The sequence below is a fragment of the Anser brachyrhynchus genome (genome assembly GCF_964034855.1).
Source record: "Anser brachyrhynchus genome assembly, chromosome: 1".
Classification (NCBI taxonomy): Eukaryota; Metazoa; Chordata; class Aves; order Anseriformes; family Anatidae; genus Anser; species Anser brachyrhynchus.
In genome coordinates, this window is record NC_137694.1 from 65,011,482 (window position 1) to 65,029,366 (window position 17,885).

Sequence of the window (17,885 nt, forward strand, 5' to 3'; positions counted from 1 at the left end):
ATTAGCTACTCTGCTTTTCCAGGGGAACTCAATTCCTGCAGCTCCCAGTCACTTCACTTGGGACGAATGGAGCCAATTTTAATATTTCTGGCATATGTGTCATATCTGGGCACTTGGCAGTGCTGGTGGCAGCATGGGGAGCAGCAGAGATGGCCAGACTCCTGCCCCCCAGCAGGCTGTACCTCTTCACGTCCCTCTGCAGAGGGGGGACATGCAGAGAGCACTCTGGTCAATACAAATTGTCTTGCAGACCCCGTGAGATGAAGACTGGTTATCTCCTATTTAGCCTGGCAGCAAGCACCCTGGCTGTGTTCCACAAGCAAAAGTTACAGCAAACCCTGCCACGGCTGCTGCAGGCAAAACGAAAGCTGAGTGTTCAGGGCCAGTCCCCCTCCTTGGCCTCTGCAGAGTCTGTCAGCTAGTCCAGTTGTGCTTAGGGTTTTTTTGTTTTTTAATATAGCCATCTGTTCTGCTCGCTGGGGGTCCTATCCAGAGCCAAATGGTTGTGTTGCCTTCAATTCAGATTGGATGAACCCCAGAAAATAAGTCAGGGATGCTTTCCTTGTATCTCAGGCTCTGCCCCTGTATGGGAGTGGTTCTGATCAAGACCTTTCTGATCTTTCTCTGAGGTGTCCCCACATTTCTGTGACAGGTCACTGCTCATTGTAAAACTGACCCCAGTGGTTTGGATGAGCTTTCTTCAACCAAAAAGTGGCTTCCGGTGCAGAGGGCCAGTGCCTCTTCAGAAGTGGAAACCTAGGCAAATGGCCAGCACAGATCCTGTTTGCTTGCTAAGCACCATTCATGTTCTCCAGTCTTGCTGAACTCCCACTCTCCAGTTGCTTTACCCACCTTCTGTATCTCATCTCACACTCACGTGCAAGCCCAGTGAGCTCTTTTGGATGGAGGTGTCACCACAGTGCAGCAGCTACAGCGCTGAGACCTCACCCTTGAGCCAGTGGGTCTCTAGGTGGGACAATAATACGGGTAAAGGGATGAACTTGCAGCAGCATGAGGCTGTCAGCAGAGCCTCCTGGATTTACCCATCTGAAAGGCTGGCCTCGTGTTCTCGCTGTGGCTCAGAAATGAGGCCGTGCAGGAGTCTAGCAGCGAAACCTAATACTGCATGGAGCTAAAGGACTGGAAGTGAGTGGTGAGGTCCCCTGGCAGTGGAGGCAAGGAGCGGGGCGAGTCAGGAGGCAGCAGAGCCCTGCGAGATGAATGCCTCTCCTCGCCCTTGCCCTGCGGCTGACACGGCAGCCGGCTCTGCTTCCCGGCTGGCTGCAGCACTCGCAGCCTGCAGAGACCTGCTTGTCGCATCAGGCATGCGTGCTCCGCGCTCCCCTTCTCCCTCTCCCCAGCTCTGCTCATCTCTCGCTCATCCTGCAGGACCTGCTCTGTCCCCATCTGCATCCTCCTCTCCTCCTCCTGCTGTCTTCTCTCATCTTCTTCCTCGATTCTCTCCTTCTCCATTGTTTTCTCACCCTGTGCCTCTCTCCTTGCCTTCCTTCCACACTTTGCCCAGCTCTTTTTTCCTTCACTCAGGTTGCTTCTCCTTTTTCGCCCTGCCCTGCCCTCCTCTTGGCACGCTGCGCTGCTCTATGGCAAGTTCCTTGAATCTGTTCGCTCTCGGATGCTGCGCACGGCTTCCCATGCTACAGGGCAGCATAAATTATGTATTGCACAAATAACTGTCTTACCAAATCTATATTAAACCCCCTCGTTAAGTGTATTTATGATACTGAATTGAAGGGATCCAGGAAATGACTGGCAGGCTGCAGAGCTGAGCTGGAATAGAAGGCAGTGTTTCTTTTCCAGGTAAGCTGGACTGAGGAAGAGGCAGGAAGGGCAATGACACTGGTGGAGGAGCCTTCGTCTACAGCTCAGGAGCAATTAGTGGGCTTGGGGGCACACGTATTTCTTGGCACCAACAGCTAGGATGTGCTGATGTGTGATCCCTGGCTGCTGAACAGAAGCGATTGGGTGTGGGTGTGTGGCGGGGGGGGACGCCTCTTTGAATGTACAGAGCTGGGAGTGCACTTGAAAGGATTAGCAGGAGCAATTATTTCCAAAGCCAGGATATAGATGCTGGAGCCTGTTCAAGTCACTTGTGTTTAGCACCCAGAGCAGATTGATCCTGGTGATTTGAGGGGTGGGGAGAAGAAAGAAAGTGGAGGCTAAAAACAGCTTTATGGGGGGAGAAAAAATTAAAAGTAGGTTAGCAGAGAAAATGAGTTTATAAAAAATGGAAGAGCAGCCGGGAGGCACAACAGTAACCACTGCATTGTGCTTACAAAGCTAAACATGCTAAGATGAATCCCCAAGCTGGATGGCTTATGGCACAAAATATTAAGAAAAGCTGGTTCTGATCTCAGGCTGCAGCCAGATCCAAAGAGCAAATAAGTTTATATCGATCATCGTAATTCAAAACATTCCTAGAGCAAGGTCCTAAATCAATTTCTTTCAAGTCTAAGGGTGTCTGCATCCACAGCTGAGGGTCAGGTTGATTTCTAAAACTGTGGGAAGATGGAAACAGCTGTGCAGGGTCAGGTCGAAGTGCTAGCTCCCCTCTGACTATGGTTGGTAGCAGATGCCTCAGGTAAAACTCCTAGGATGGGACAAGCACATAATAAGGATCCTTTGTGGTCTGTTGACCCAGTGACCTGCAGCTCTGAATGCAGAGCTGCCCTGGGCTGATGCTGGCTTCCATGTGAGGAAGCCCAAGGTTAACTTGTGCGTTGTCCTTTGCTATGTGGCTTAGGTCATTTTACATGCTCTCCCTGGATCTTCATTTCCCTGTCTATAAAATAATGAGAATGCTCACACAGGTCATGTCCAGGGAGAGAAATGGCTATGGTTTACTGTAGAAGCCTGATATGTGCCTGTTTTGGTATATAATACACATGGGCTGAATTCATCAGGTAAGCCAGTGAAGTGTTTGAAACTAGGTGATTTTCGTATTCTCAGAGAGCTTTACTTAGTGTTTTTGCAGACAGACCTCCCTTTAAGCCACTCTGGAGTTCAGGTTCATCTGCAGGTTTTGATAGGTACATGCCCCTGGTCGCCCTCTGAGTAGTCAGGGCTCCCCAGAGAAGAGGAGCTGTGACAGTCTGGCTGGAAAGAGGGGAGAATCCAACTGAAGGTTTCAAGAGAGGCAGAGTTGATGAAATCATCCATAAACAGTGCAACTCAGGGGTTTTTGTCCCTCCGTTATTTATAAGTTTATCTGCAATGCATTCTTCCAGTTTCACGTGCTAACACTCACAACAGCTTTGTCCTGTGGGTCTGTCTGTCTGCTATTGCACCAGCAGCTCCAAGCATATCCTACTGATTTAGTCTCACCTGGGTGTGTACCGTTCTTTCTTCACATTCTGCCAGGCTTAGCTTCCTTCTCTGCCAGGAAATAGAACCAATCTCTCGATCTAAAAGGGTTAAATCTACTGATTTTTGTTCAGAACAGGCACGCTCAGTTGTGTGCCAACTGAGGCCTCGTGCCATCAGGAGGAAGGGGAAAAATAAAGGTGCTGCTGCCAATCTAAGCATTCATAAGCCCTTAATCCTAATTGCTTTTATGTGTTTTGTTTTGTTTTCCTTCAGGGCTGGCCAAACTAGGTAGTGAATGTGGAAACTCGTGAGCCAGTAGCTGGGTTACAGGGAAAGATGCTTGTAGTCAGCAATGGGCAGTGAAGTATGCAGAGCAGCATCTCAAGTCTGTGCTAGGCTGCTTGGGAATGTCACATGTAGAAACAACATCATCTGTCTTCAGGAAGACTTTTAAACACATTAGGGGTGTTCTACCCAATGGCTGTTTCTTTTTAACATAAGAAAATGCAGAGTGATGCATGGCAGTGGCTGTTTGGCTTCAGCTAGTGTTAACACCCTTCCATTAAACCCTGGCAGGCAGGGCTGCCCCTTGCTTGGGAGCCTGCTGTGCCAAGGAGGGCTGCTGCTGCCTCGCCTGGGCTGGGGAGCTGGGGGTGACCTGGGGCAGGCACAGGGTGCTGTGCTTGAAAAGTGCTCTGAGGTGTGAGTGGGAGTACCTCCGCGTACCGTGGAGCACATCCATGGCTTATATCCCCAAGCCTGGCTGAAGAACTGCCATGCTTGTTTGCTTTGTGTCTAGTGTTGTTTTGTGTGGGGCCAGTGCGTAAGCATTTCTGCTTGTGGCTTGGTTGTTCTCCAGCTGAGGCTATTGCTCTTGTTCTTGGATTGATTGTGGCGAGTCGTTTAGCTGCATTCTAGAGGGTTTCAATGCTGCTTGTGCTAAAATGGAGAGAAACAGGATCGTGTGAGCCAAGTCAGTTCCAGGAGCTCATGAGGCCTCAGCCTGGCCCTGAGCTGTTGTATAATATCTGCCTTGGATTCTCAGTAAAAATAACACTGTTTCACATCTCATGTTGAGAGGTTTTCAGTACAAGAAAATCCCTCCTCTTCCACATACGTACAGTAACTAACGCAATGGAGCTCTGGTCTCCCTGTGGGCACTCTGTGAGCCTGACTGCTCTCAGTCAGAGCCTATTATCCTAACTCTGACAGAGATTTTAAGTGTTCTTAATTTAAAATTTATGATGGATTTGACAGTTAGCTTGTGCAGAGGCTGTACATGTGTGATTATTATCCGTAGGTGTTAGGAAAAGTTATGTGAATCTGAACCACCAGGAAAATCCAGATGGGGTCAAGATGAGTTTTATGCCAGAACGTGTACTCTGGCCATGTGTGGCGGAAACCTGAAGCAGACAGAACCCTGAAGTGGAATGGCCTTGCATCAAAAGGTATCAAAAGCTTCAAGTCTGTAAAGCTGGAATTATGAGAACAGTATATTAAGCTAAAAACAGGTAATCCTTTAATTAGAGGAATTGCTGGGTGAGACACATTAATGTTTAAAACAAAGTGCCTTTTCAGGTGAGTCTATTCCTTCAGTCTTGGTTTCTCTCCCAGCAATTTCCACGGACTTCCTGGTGTGTGTAAACCTGATGTTCTTCACTAAGTCCCTGGGAAAGCCTTCTCCCCACATCCTGCTGAGTTGCTCACCCTCTTCTCCCTGCATAGCCCTGTGGAGCGTGCTCTACGTGTCTTCCCCTCTTCTGGGGCCTTCCAGTGGCTGAGGGAACAAGAGCAGCAAGATGGCAAACAGGCAGCTCTTCTCCCACGCCTTCCCCAAGTGGAGAAGTGTCCCAGCCATGCCCTTCTTACTGGAGTACGCAACTTACAGTCTCTGTGCAGTGAATTGGAAGCAACCAAGCCAAGCGGTTGTGCCATCTGCTACAATTAATGAACAATTTGGAACTTTATTCTGGGGGGGGGGGGGGGGAAGGCCCTGTGCAGACCCATCTACAGGCAGGCAAAAGATTACAAGAGCAGTTTTAAAATCCTTTCTTGGCATGAATTTTTCACAAACTACACAAATCCAGTAGGATCTCAATGTTGTGCAGAGGGTCTAAGCCCTATAATTAAGCCCCTTCAAAGGCTCACTTCTCGTGGAGAACCTGGCATTCCTGGGCAAGGCGTTATCACTAGAGGGCACTGGGAACAAGGATGTGGGGACACAGCTAACCAGGTCACCATGGGAGCCCTTCCTTTGTGAGGAACAAAGGAAAGAGCCAACACATCATCCTTACCAACCCCTGGGTGCCCAGGAGGAAAATCTGAGATTAGTGCTTCTGATATTATTTTGTTTTATATGGGTTTACCAACTTGAGGCATCTGAGTTGGGAAGCTTTGACTGTATTGTTAACAATTTAATTGAGAGCTGGGCCAGCTCTATGGCTTAGGACAAACAGTAAAGTCCAGGGAGGGGATTTAAGGTGGTAATAGAGTGGATGATTTTCCTTAATTAGAAATATTAAGTTTGGCTTACCCTTCTCTTCCTGGAGTAATTTCAAGGGTGGGGTCATCCTGTTGTTTGGGTTTATAGCTTGCTATGTTGACAGAAGGATTCATAGGATGGGGTTGTTTTTCTTTTTCTTTCCATCCTTCAGTGCAGCTTGATGGTGCTGTAAAATCTAGCCATGCTAAAGTCAGGGCAGTGATATAGTGTGCTGTAAAAACGGCCATTGGTATATCGGTAATACTGCACATAAATTGGGAATTTCAGCTGGGCAGAGATCAGAACTGAAACAGCCAGCAGTCAGTAACTTCTCCCCCTTCTGAAAAATGGTACCGGGACTTTCCTATCCAACTTCCACTGAGTTCATCAAAAGTTAAACAATAAAACGCTTATCTTTGGCCATTTCAGCCTAACTTTACAACATTGAATTAAATTATTCTCCATCAGTGTGGCTCTGAAGGCATCCCCCTTGAAGTAAGATCAAACAAAGTGGCAAAACTGAGTGCCAGGATCAGATTTTTTAATAATATTAGGTAACATGGCTGTTCTACTTGGCAAACTGCATTAAGCAGATAATGGTAAACTACTTGGGTGATCACCAGGACACTGGCATGACTGACACAAGAAACTCAACATCTTGGATTTCAACCATCAAGTGCTGGCATGAGCAAGGCAAAGTCATGTGTTTAAAGGGAAGTCAGAGTGAGGGGAATGAGGAAAGAGCTTGATAATACGGATAAAGGCACTCAGGAACTGGGCGGAAAAGGAAGTGACCTCTGTCTTTGCTTTTCACGTGTGAGCTGTTCAGTGTAGGCCTCTGAGACTGAGCAGGGAGTGAGCGTGGTGAGGAGGGGGATTTTTGTTCCCCTCTGCTCCAGCTGTGCCATCACAGCTGCTTCCTGCCGTGCATGGCCTTGAGGAGTTCAGAAGCTCACCTTTGAAATCTCTAGGTCCCGTGTCACAGCAGCCAGCCCCTTTTCCATCAGCAGGTCTTCCTAAAAGCTGGGATCTGACTTCAGCATTTACTGGGATGAGGGTGGCAGGAGAGAAACGGATTAGACGAGAACCGAGATAACCAGCAGGTGGTGCTCCTTTGTAAATGTGAAGGGTTGCTCCATCGCTAAAATGGTAGCAAGAATTTTTGCAGTGCCATCAGTTACCCAACGCTCGCATTTTTTTTCCAGTGCATTATGAGTTTGGATACAATGATGGGTTATATGCTATCTAGATAGAGCTCTAGGTGAGGAGGTATTGCAAAATATCACTGTATAATCTGGAAACTTCTTTGACCAGCTGCAATGTAGGAGTTGGAGTCTAAGGGCAAGGAATTCAAGAAAGCCCTAATCGTTTGGGCTTCAAAGATGCCTCATGTAACTCATTTAAGATACAGTGCCAGAGGAATCCATAGAAAAATAAATATGTAGCAACTGTAGAATTTCTCTCTCTCTCTTTCTCCCCTCTATCAATCATCAATTTTAGAATTCATTTTGTGCTTTTTCTGTTGTATTAAAATAATACACAAGAGCCTGGAACATTGTAGTGAGTAATGTGTACAACGAAGCTCAGAAAGGGTGCTCTGTAAAAAAAAAAAAAGTGCTACTTCAGAAGATGGTCATGCATGTAAAACTGGCTTTCATTAAAATTGATTTATTTTTTAATGGTTTCTGTAGCCTTCAATTGTGTGTTTTTTGTTTTTGTTTTTTTTTGGAATATTGAATATTAACCACCTAACTGAAACACATTCTCCCAATAATATTTCTCTTCAGGTAAAACTGCCTGTCCTGCTTTAATACTAAATGCTATAATTTTTCAATAGCAACCTTCTGGAGTCTTAAGTTTCTCTTCCCTGCAGCACAGAAGGGAAGCTGCAGTAGGCTTGGACAAGTATTATGTCTTGGGCCCAGTTCTTCATACAGCTGTTGCTGTTCAGTTTTATGTAAATACAATACTAAAGGTCAGATTAGATAGTGTTTTAGAAATAAAACTGTCCTTGACCGAAATCCTGTGTAATTCGTGCGCAGACTGCAAGCAATCATAGACTTCATCCGGCTGTTTTTAGTTTCCAAAGCAATGATTCAGAACAATCCTGCTCCGAAGCAAGTGTTCCCACATGGTTTTAAATGGTGAATGTCTACCTGTCTCAAATCCAGCAAGAGCAGGAACATACCTCGTTACTTTTTACCCCAACATATAGTAAACAAAAATTTGAGACAGGAAAATAAGGGGAACAGTATCTCTAAACAGACTGTTTAAGCATCCCAGAGAATGGGGTTTTAAGCTTCCAAAAGCAGTGAGGGCTTTCTAGATGACTGAATAGAAATGTGCTGGCCTTCACAGGCTGCTGAGAAAGCTCACGTGGCTGAAATTGTGCTTGTGAGAGTGTTCTATGGACAGGCACGCATGGGGAGGAAGATCAGTTTGCAGGTACCTGCCAAGATGTCCTGTATGGGTCAATCCCAGCACACCAGACCTTATTGCTGTTGCTCATGTGGTCCAGCATTCTGGCTCAGGCTCATGGAGTCAAAAACTGACTTATAATTCCTCCATTTCAAAATTAATAGTGGTCTCTCCTATCCATTCAGCTAAGTGCTATTCCTTTTAATGAGGCTAACAGGGTTGGAACTTCTGGTATAACCGGTGGGAGATTCTCAGCCACAATACGTGGCTTAGGTAGCTGTTCCAGGCAACAGGATAGCAAAATGCTGATATCTGAAAATTATACTGTCTGAGGTCTTTATTTTCATCCACCTTCTTTCAAGTGACTACTAGAAACTCTGAGATTCATTATGCTGATGTATCTAGAGTGTCGCAAAGTGCTTTGCATCAAGAAAGCCAAAGCAACGTTTAAGCAAATGGCTGTGGAATGGTCTTTTGGCTGCAGCCAGCTTCAGAGAAAGACCTGTCTGACATGTACCTGCCTTGATGGCCAGCTGTGCTTGTATTGAAAGCTGTGGGGAAGAAAGCTTCCACTGACCTCCCTGGGGGAAACAGGAGCAGGCACTCCTTGGGCAGTGCTGGAGCATGGTTTTCTGTCCAAGGGCACTGATTAATAGCTCCTATTGGCTTTGAATTTGGCACATACTGAGCACTTCTGCAAGTCAGACAGGGTTTGTGTGTATTTGAGGCAATCTTCCCTAGTATAAGTAATTAGATAAGGTGCATTTAATTAGGCTGTGGAAATTAAGAAAATCAGAGTCCAATTCAGCTGAAGTTGTGTCTGCTTTCACAGCCAAAACAATGCATTTGAAACAGTATTGTGAATAAATCTCATCAGAGATTCCCTGTTAAATATCCATGCTTACAACAGAACTGTCATCTGCGGGATGAGTGTTGCCTCAGTATGGGGGTTGGATGGAACAAGACTGGAATTGGGCAAAACTAGAACTTTAACTCACTCTCTGGACAAACCTGGTAGTTATGGGAAGTTTAGTGATGTCTAAGATTAAAGCAGCAACTATGGATGCTCAAAACCGAAAGAAATTGTCATTGCTGAAAAGCTGAGAGAACTCATATCTCAGTGTGGAAAGTGAGAAGAAAAATGCAAATAGTGTCCAGGAAGCACTTCAGGAATGGTCACTGTCTCTAGCTGTGCTGTCAGCTCCACTCCAGCTGCTCATACGGTACTTGCACTTTTGAATCTCGCATTATCTTATCACTGACGTACTGGAGGGTTTGGCAGGTGATTCATGTACACTGATTCACAATTCATCCTGGGTGAAGCTTGCAGCAAAAGGTATGATCTCCAGTATCATATATGGGGCAGGGGGGATGGGACCCATGATCAGACTCTTTCCTGGCGCAATTTTCTTCTCTGTGACTTGCAGACTTCTGATTTGCTCTGCTGCCTGTGAGGTTGGAATCGGGGTCACATTCTGGCAATTTACACACCATCAGCTCTCACTTATCTGTGGGTGGTTATTCAGGTTATGGATTAACTGAGCAATCATTTAGCAAACCTTGCTTTCAGCTGCTTCCGATCCAAATTGGTATGTGGGGCTGCACAGACTTGGCTAGGTGCTAATTTAGGAATCCCCACAGCATGTTGTCTGCTGTGTTGCTCAGCTTTCTTTTCTCTTATACCCTCAGTATCTCAGCTCTCACAACCGGGATGCAGTAATACCCAGCTACAGCAAACTGTCAGCTATGACATTTACCTGGAAAATCATAAACTGAGTATATTGGCAAACAGGTACTTTATTTTAATACACTCTTTATTCTGTGGGAAGCTTATCCAGATTAGGAAGTCCCAGCAACTTCTCCCCTTTCAAAGTTAGTTTTGATGCAAGAACTGTTGAGTGACTCTGCAGGAAGAGGAGACAGGCAGCAGTAATTGTCTGTCAACCCAAATGCTCCCAAGACCAAACCCAGCAAAGTCTGTCAGCACAGTCAGAGGCTTTGAAACACCAGAAAGAGCTGTGCTGGGGCATCCTCTGTTCTCTTATTCACCAGAATGAGAGCCACATACATCTGAAGGGACAGGAAGATCCGTATATCAAAAGCACCAGTTCTGGAGCTTATGTTCCTCATGCAAGGAGTTCTTCGGAGAAGAGGCATTACTGCCCTGTTCGAAGCCCTTGGCTGGTGCGGGTGTTGGAGAGCTGCTGTGGGACTCGTACATGAAGGCTTGGGGCCCCAGCCAGACTCCCAGCACTAATGGAATATGTAGTTGATTTTGTGGTGAAGTAAAAAGATGCATTGTGAAACCTTGTGAGTAAAGAAGGGTCTATTCGCTTAACAAGGCTGGACTTGCATGCACGCAGTCCTGGAGCGCTCCAGGATGATCTGCTACTTTCTCAAAGACAGCTCACGCTATCATTCTGGATGTTTACCTTCACAGTTAAAAAGTGCGTTTATTGATGGGGTAAACAGGTACACTTCTCTCTAAAGAAACCAGTTTGGTTAGTCAGCCTGGGTGTTGACATGAGGTGGAAGGAAACCATTAGAAGAAACTGCATAGTAGATATGGTAATTAGCCATGTGGTTGGTACCAGACAGTAGAGGCTTATGTGGAGCCTAGGGAACGTGGAGAGATAACTTTACCTTTCTAAACAGGAGGGCATTGAGCTCTGCTTCCCTGCCTGGGAAGTAGGTCAAGAGGAAGTGCACTCTCAATTTATATTCATCTCATAATTATTTCACACACTGAAGAACAACATTTCTGTCAAGGGGAAAGATGCCTCTGTGGCCAGTCTTATGGAAGAACTCAAAGCAATAGCATGCATATTTGACGCTTTCAGCATCAGCGCCCATCAGCATTGCCTTCCACATGAGCTCTCATTGCACTTCTGCTGTTAGTCTTGACCTTGCCAAGCTCCAGATGCACTCCAGTCACCACCAGTGTGAGAGTGCACCACCTCACCTTTGCCAACAGGACTCAAATCAAAGTATGATACGCTCTTGCTCCTGTTAACTAAAGCCAATTGTCGTCTTTCAACATCACTATTGGAGAAGCAAATGGTCCTGACAGAAACGCTTGTGTCAGGATGTGCATATTGAACAGAAGACCACTTTAAAATGTCTCCTTTTGCTTCCTAAGTATTCTCTTTTCCTCACTTTAAGAAATATTTGCTTATTTTCATATGTAAGAGATAATAACTTAAGACAGAAAGGGCCTTTGGAGGCCATTTGGTCCAAACCTCTGCTCAAAGCTAGGCCAACTGTGAAGTTACATTAGGTTGCTGAAGGTTATATCACTAAAGTATTAAATGGATGGACTGCCCAAAACCTCCCCGAGCAACCTGTTGCAATGTATGACCACCATCAGAGTGTTGTTTTTTTCCTTAGAGGTTTTAAAGGTATGTTTTAAAGATGGATACTGAAGGTTACGTAAGGATAAATCTATATTAGTCTAGGTAGAGAACAAGTGTTATATAGTCATCTGCGTTACCTGTTCTTATTTTTTTCCAGAAGAGCCTTTCCCAGAAGCGGGGTGGGGAAACACACCAAAAAAAGTTTATATCCCATTTATATCCCATGTAAAATTTCCCATGACTTGAAGAAACATGTAAAGCAACAATGGGGAAAAAAAAAAAAAAGCCAAGCAACAGTGTGTTACAGAGAATGATGGCTCTAATTCAGCATTCAACTATAGAGAAATATAAGGCTAAGTACAGCCACTCAATTTGACAAATCTTCTAAGTTGAAAAACAATCTACATAGTATGTGAAATAATGATACCATTAAAAAGCACACTGCTTTCAAGCTGCAATGTGTTATCTCTACATATACTCCTTACAAATATTTCTCAAAACAGTGACCTATTTTTTTAAAGAGAATTGTCAATAGCATAGGAGACAAACACGTTGCTGCACCAAATTGTATATGTTCCAGATCTTTTTCTGTAGTAAAATATTTAGTAGCTAGCTTCATTCTCTGCCCCAGTTAAACCATTTTTTTGATAAAAACTTTCTCAGTTTCGTCATAACAGTGCAACTTTTTCCTCAGTTATTTCAACATCATGCTCTTAAGATGACTAAGTTGACTTCAGTGGAGATAGGACACTATGGGTTTTAGTTTAGTCTGAAAAGTGTAATGTAATCTTTAAGTTACTGGTCTACTTAGCTGGCAAAAATTGAAGTCAGAAATTCCTGAATCTTTTTCTTATCCAAGATCATAAACATAAAAATGAGGTAATACAAGGTGGCTGCCTTGGTGGTGCTGGGGAAATATCCACTTTTTTTAATTCCTCCAATGGAATTACTGTCCCTGTAACACTCCATATAAAATACAAAACTCAGCCCTCGCGGCAGTTATATTGCCTGAAGTAATATTATAACTGCAGACATGCCTGGGATGAATCAGTCTTTTCTTAAGAATGAGGATTGTCATTTTCCTTCCGACAGATCCCTGATCTGTGCATACACCAAAGCCCTGATTTCCCCTCAACATGTACTTAAATATTTCCTGCTGACAGCCATTCATACCAGTTTCCTGTTTTATTCTATTTTCTTCATGAATAGCAGTACTAAAATCAAGTAAGTAGCTATGATGTTGTAGCAAAGTTTGTGTAATGTCTATTAGGGGGGAAAAATTGGGAACAATAGTCTCTCTTCCAGCTATTGCAGTAGGTTTGAATTAAGTGAAGAACAGAAAAGCTATTTGGGAGCTCTGTATATACATGGGTAAATACTCCTGTGTGTTATCACAGTTATCCTCAAATAAAAAAAAATAAAAAAAGTATACTAAGTATTAGCTGGGTAAAGTTCGTAGGCTTTATCTTAGCTACATCAGTTTTCAGTAGTGAACAAGACCCTAATCTCATAACCATTAGCTATTTCAGTCCTGGTAAACTTCTACAGTATCATCAGGAATGCTTGTTTTTTGCTTCCCTATACTTCTCAAACAGCAGCGTTTAACAGGAAGGAAAAGCACGAACTAGTCAACTATGTTCATCTGTTCTTAGTTTTCTGGATATGCTACACGTTTTGTTTTCTTCACCCATGTACTTAAAAAAAAAAATCTGGTAAACTGATGTCATGCTTTAGTGTTTTCCCCTGGGACTTGTCAATCTAACACAGTTCACTAAGAGCACAATCTAATCATCATTACTGTTAACCATATTTCAGAAGCTTGTTCTTTATTAAGTACTCGGTATTTTATTGTGTCTTTGAACTCCTAGTCTTTGTAATCTAATTTTCCCTGTAACTTTTCATTTCTCCAGTAATAATGCCTAACAGATTTCCAATAATTTTCGAGCTGAGTGGCGTTGGTTAATTCCCAGAAAAGAGACTGCCAGGGCAAGCCTAGCAACTCCTGCTAATGGCTAAGTACTTAAACTAAATTAGAACAAGAACTGAACCCCAGCACATTCTGAAAGGACATTGAAAATAATCTCCTTTTTTCTTGTTGAGATGTTAAACCAAGAGTCTTTCATCATGTGTAGTATTCAAACCTGCCCAAATTCTAGCAAAGACACAAGATTTAATTTCTGTTCTGTCTACTAGCTCTCTGTATAGCCAAGTTTTCAGTGTTTTTGAATGGCTTATTTCTCAAAGCAACCAAGAAAATGATGAATGAAAGTGACTGGGAAGAGAAACTTGGACTGATTTGGACAGGAAAAGGTGAATGGAAGGTGGAAATTATTCTAGAAAAGTTTACTAAAAACAACAGTTTCATAATCATGAGTAAGGACTGCTTTGGTTAGAAGCACCTTCTTAAGTGAGGAAGTGAAGGCAGCTATTAAAAAATATATCAAATAGATGGGGAAGAGGAGAAAGAGGAAGGAGGCAACAATTATGTAAATTAGAGACTGGGGAAACATAAAGAGTAGAGACTTGAGCAGGAGCAAAATAAATAAATAAATAAATAAATGAAACCTCTATCTCAGCCTAAGGGCAGTAAGGCATTTTAAAGGATAACAGAAATAAAATAATTCCCAAAAATACATAGCCTGCTTGCTAGCAGAAGATGGTGAAAGTCTTAACGATACAGGAAAGGCAGAAATATTTGGTAGTTCTCTTTTGTGTTTAGAAACAAGCCAGATGATGTAATCATGCCTCCTGGGAATGCAGAAGTACTTTCCAACCCTCCCAAGTAACTAAGAAAGATGTTAAACAGCAACCACAAAGAATAAAAAAAAAAAAAAGGCATGCCTAGATAGCAGGAGTTATGCAGAAGAGAGTTTTGTGAGATGAGTGTCCTTCTCTTGCTAGCTTGTCATAAGTGTTTGTGCACTAAGGAACTTCGAGTCTACAGGAGAGTTAACTCAATTGTAGGGCAAGATAACCTGGGTAATTGTGATCCAGCTTGTTTGATAGTAGAGGCAAATCGTGTGAAAGTTTGATATGGTATTCAACTTGTAAAGAAGGAAAAAGGATATACTGCATTGTGCCTAGTATAATGTGAGGCTTTTTTTTTTTTTTGGCTTTTTTATTTCAGAAAATATAATTTGGAAACATCCATTGCTTTATATGCTATCCTGCTTGAGCAGATGTATTGTCCTTTACAGCCCTTTACTAGCTCCTGTAGCATGGTCTGGTGCCTGGGATTAGTTTGTGCTCTAGCTGGATTTGGCATAGATGTTGAGCGTTAGAGCTGGAACCATCCAAGCTAGGGTCAACCTGTTGACTGCTGCTGAGAGAGTTCAGTCTCTTCGCCTGTGTCATTTCTGGAGACCAAAGCTGGCTTAAAACAGAGGTACAAAAAACCCTTGCAAGCCTGTGGAACAGAATATATGAGAGGTAGCCTGTGATGAAAGGCAGGTGGGCCATGAGGCTATGCATATGGCTAAGGGAGTATGTACGGACTAAATTTTTTAAACAAAAATCTGTAGATTTTATTTGTAGAGATAGCAAAAGTAAGAGCAGATCATTTAACTTTGTGTGTCTCAAGGTGAAACTAGCCTCAGTTTATCCAATATGGTTAAGTCTTGACTCTAATCAACATGGTCATATGCCAGATAGTTTTGTCAGGCAAGTTTGCATTGATTTGACATAAAGTAGTAGATAAAGGTAACTATAATCAGTTATAATCAGTAACTATAATCTGGTCTTTTTTTAATGGCTAGATACAATACAAATGAAGTACAGTTTATGAGCATTAAGAACTACACAAATGGAAGGCAATAATCCTGAAACGGATTTAAGGGTCCTAATGAAAACAGAGCTGAACAGGAGCTTGATGTGGGGCATAGCAGCTCTACAGTCATGACAGGAGCAGAGCTGTGTTTGTAAGATTCAATAGTTTAATACCAGAATAACTTGGGAAATAAGCTTTCTAGTAGCTGAGAAATCCACAAAATCTGGCAGTGCACAGGAAAAGAGCCATACAAATTATGAAAATACTACAAAAAAAAAAAAAGCCTTCAAATAGGAAACTGAAAGAGATCCAGCTGTCCACCTTAAAAAAGGCTTGATTCTGACTTATTAAGTAGCAGAATCTACCCTAAAGCAACTGTGTATTATTGCTGGAGGAAGCGTATCAAAAACCTATAGCAGGAAGCTAAATCTAGATAAGTTTAAGTTAGAAATGAAGACAGTAAGGTAACTTGCCAAGAGACAGGGTAAAATCTCCACCTCTTGAAACCTTCAAATGAAGATGTGGCACCTTATATGCTCTAGCCAAATACCAGTTACTGGATTCAGTGCAGAAGAAGAAAATTAATATAACATCAGCCTTACACAGAAGGCGACCCCGCATAATTTAATGATCCCTAGAGACTCGTGAGTATCTGTTGCTCTTCCTGAATTTTTGAAATGCATTTCTGTACACTGGCAAACTTCACTCAGCTTTAGTGCTAATATAGTGGTTATTCTATCAATCTGTTACAATGGGGGTATAGTTAAGACTTAGTCAAATATTTAATTTAACCAAGTAATCTGTGTAACAGGCTTTGTTAAAACAGCTCTGTGGGGTCTGGATATTAACCCCAAAAAGTGGGAGTTTGAGATTCTAAAAACAGGGGTGCTCATAAGAACCTTGCCACATGATGATGGTGAAGTATGTCTGCTAGTACTGGATTATTTTTTTTAAATAAAAAAAAACAACTGTACTTCCCCTATAGTGACTCCTCGCCTGCTTTTACCTAGCTTCCTGCCAGAATGCACACATTCTAAAATCTCTCCAGTATATTTGTATATTTTCCTCTCTATGAACAATCTAGCATGACTTGAAGAGACAATGAACTGCAGAGTTAAATACAGTGAAGGCAGTGTAGCATTCAGATCTGGTCATGTCCTGACATCAAAAGTTTCTTTTATGTAACAGATTCACCAAGATTTTAATGAAATCCAAAAGCCATAGATGGGTGGTCAGTAGGGTTATGCAAGGCCTAAAATCTCTTGAGAAAGACTGTGAAGCTGTACTAATACTACTGCAGTTGCATGACAAGCTGGCAGGCTCTTGAATCATCTGAAGGCTCTTCCTGTTTTGACTTTCCCTGTAATGATTACGTTGACACCATGCAACACAGAACAGCACATTGAAGGTGTTTTGTCCAGCTCTTGGTCTCAGCAGTGTGTGGCCTTCTGCAGGATCTTTCAAGTGTATGAATAACCAGGAGCGCCAGAGGGCTGTGTGTGTGGCCCCATGCACGTAATAATTTCTTGATAATTTGAAGATAGTGATGAATTATGAAGATCCGAATAGTTACTGAGGAGCCCACAGCATACCATTACATGTGATGGGACATCTTTTTTTGGAGGGCAGACTTTAGCATATAAAACCTCTCTGGCTGCTAGGCTGCAGCTAATCCCTGGGCTTCTGAACTGTAGATTGCAAACATCTACAGAGATGTCTGCATATTTGGAAGTAATGTAAGAAGACAGCAGTCAGAGACGTAGCTGCTGAGTTAAATCCTGAACCAAATATTCCTCTTCTTTAGTCTTCTACATCCCAACTCTCTGAGACAATGCATGAACAGGTTAGCCTTTTGAGAACGGGTTAGAAAGAGGATGATTCTTGGTATATGCTGGAACAGCATGAGCACTAGCTGGTTTTGGCTGGTAAGTTTCCAACTCTTCCCAGGGTTTGCCTGCAACAACCTGAATTACATGCCCTAGCAACCATAACTGACTTTCTCACAGTGTAGTTAAGATTGTTGTATTCAGCTGAAGGAAGTTTGAATTTTACCCAGTAGATACACAATCAATAAACGCATAGTAGAAAACTGACAGCTTTCTGCTCATCTTATTTCCAAGATCAGGAAAAGGAAACATACATCTTGCAGAAAATCTCAGTTCTCCATGCCACACTCAAAACCTGAACTCTCCTATTTTAATAATCAGTGTATTATTAGTATAAATTTTTTGTCAAAGCTACAAAGATATCTTGCTACAGAGTTTGGAATTTGCTCCGTATTTAGTAAGACCACACAGTCGGTGGGTTTTACTGCACTAGGATTACCAAATCCAGTGAGTATAGATAACTGCTGCGATAGCCAGCACCGCCACCAAAATCTTTAACTAGACAACATCCAAAGCTGAGCGTGGGGGTCCCTGCAGCCTGAGCTGAAAAGCCAAGCTTTTCTGCAGAAAGCTGTAACTCATCCAGGTCCTGCGTGGCTCAGACCCAGAAAAGAGTGCGTAATATGCACTGATTACTTGGTTACATTCAGTTTATT

General features: G+C 43.1%; 1 protein-coding gene and 1 long non-coding RNA gene across 5 annotated transcripts in view; one reads left to right on the forward strand and one right to left on the reverse strand.

Annotated features, from left to right (window-relative positions):
* Nucleotides 1-17,885, reverse strand: part of NINJ2 (ninjurin 2) — a 46,147-nt gene that overhangs the window by 7,265 nt on the left and 20,997 nt on the right. The window contains exon 2 of one of the 4 annotated variants that reach the window (XM_080576116.1): nt 6,763-6,852. The exons of 2 other annotated variants lie outside the window; for them this stretch is intronic. In XM_080576116.1, the coding sequence (XP_080432242.1) occupies nt 6,763-6,810 (48 nt within the window). In that variant the 5' untranslated portion in view covers nt 6,811-6,852. Of the gene's footprint in view, nt 1-6,762; nt 6,948-17,885 lie in introns of all 4 variants that reach the window. One more of the 4 variants, XM_080576115.1, reaches the window with a different exon arrangement.
* The window catches only part of LOC308187786, a 45,418-nt gene that overhangs the window by 4,256 nt on the left and 23,277 nt on the right, over nt 1-17,885 (forward strand). The window contains exon 2 of the long non-coding RNA XR_013944903.1: nt 653-4,772. This is a non-coding gene — a long non-coding RNA (uncharacterized lncRNA). The remainder of the gene's footprint in view (nt 1-652; nt 4,773-17,885) is intronic.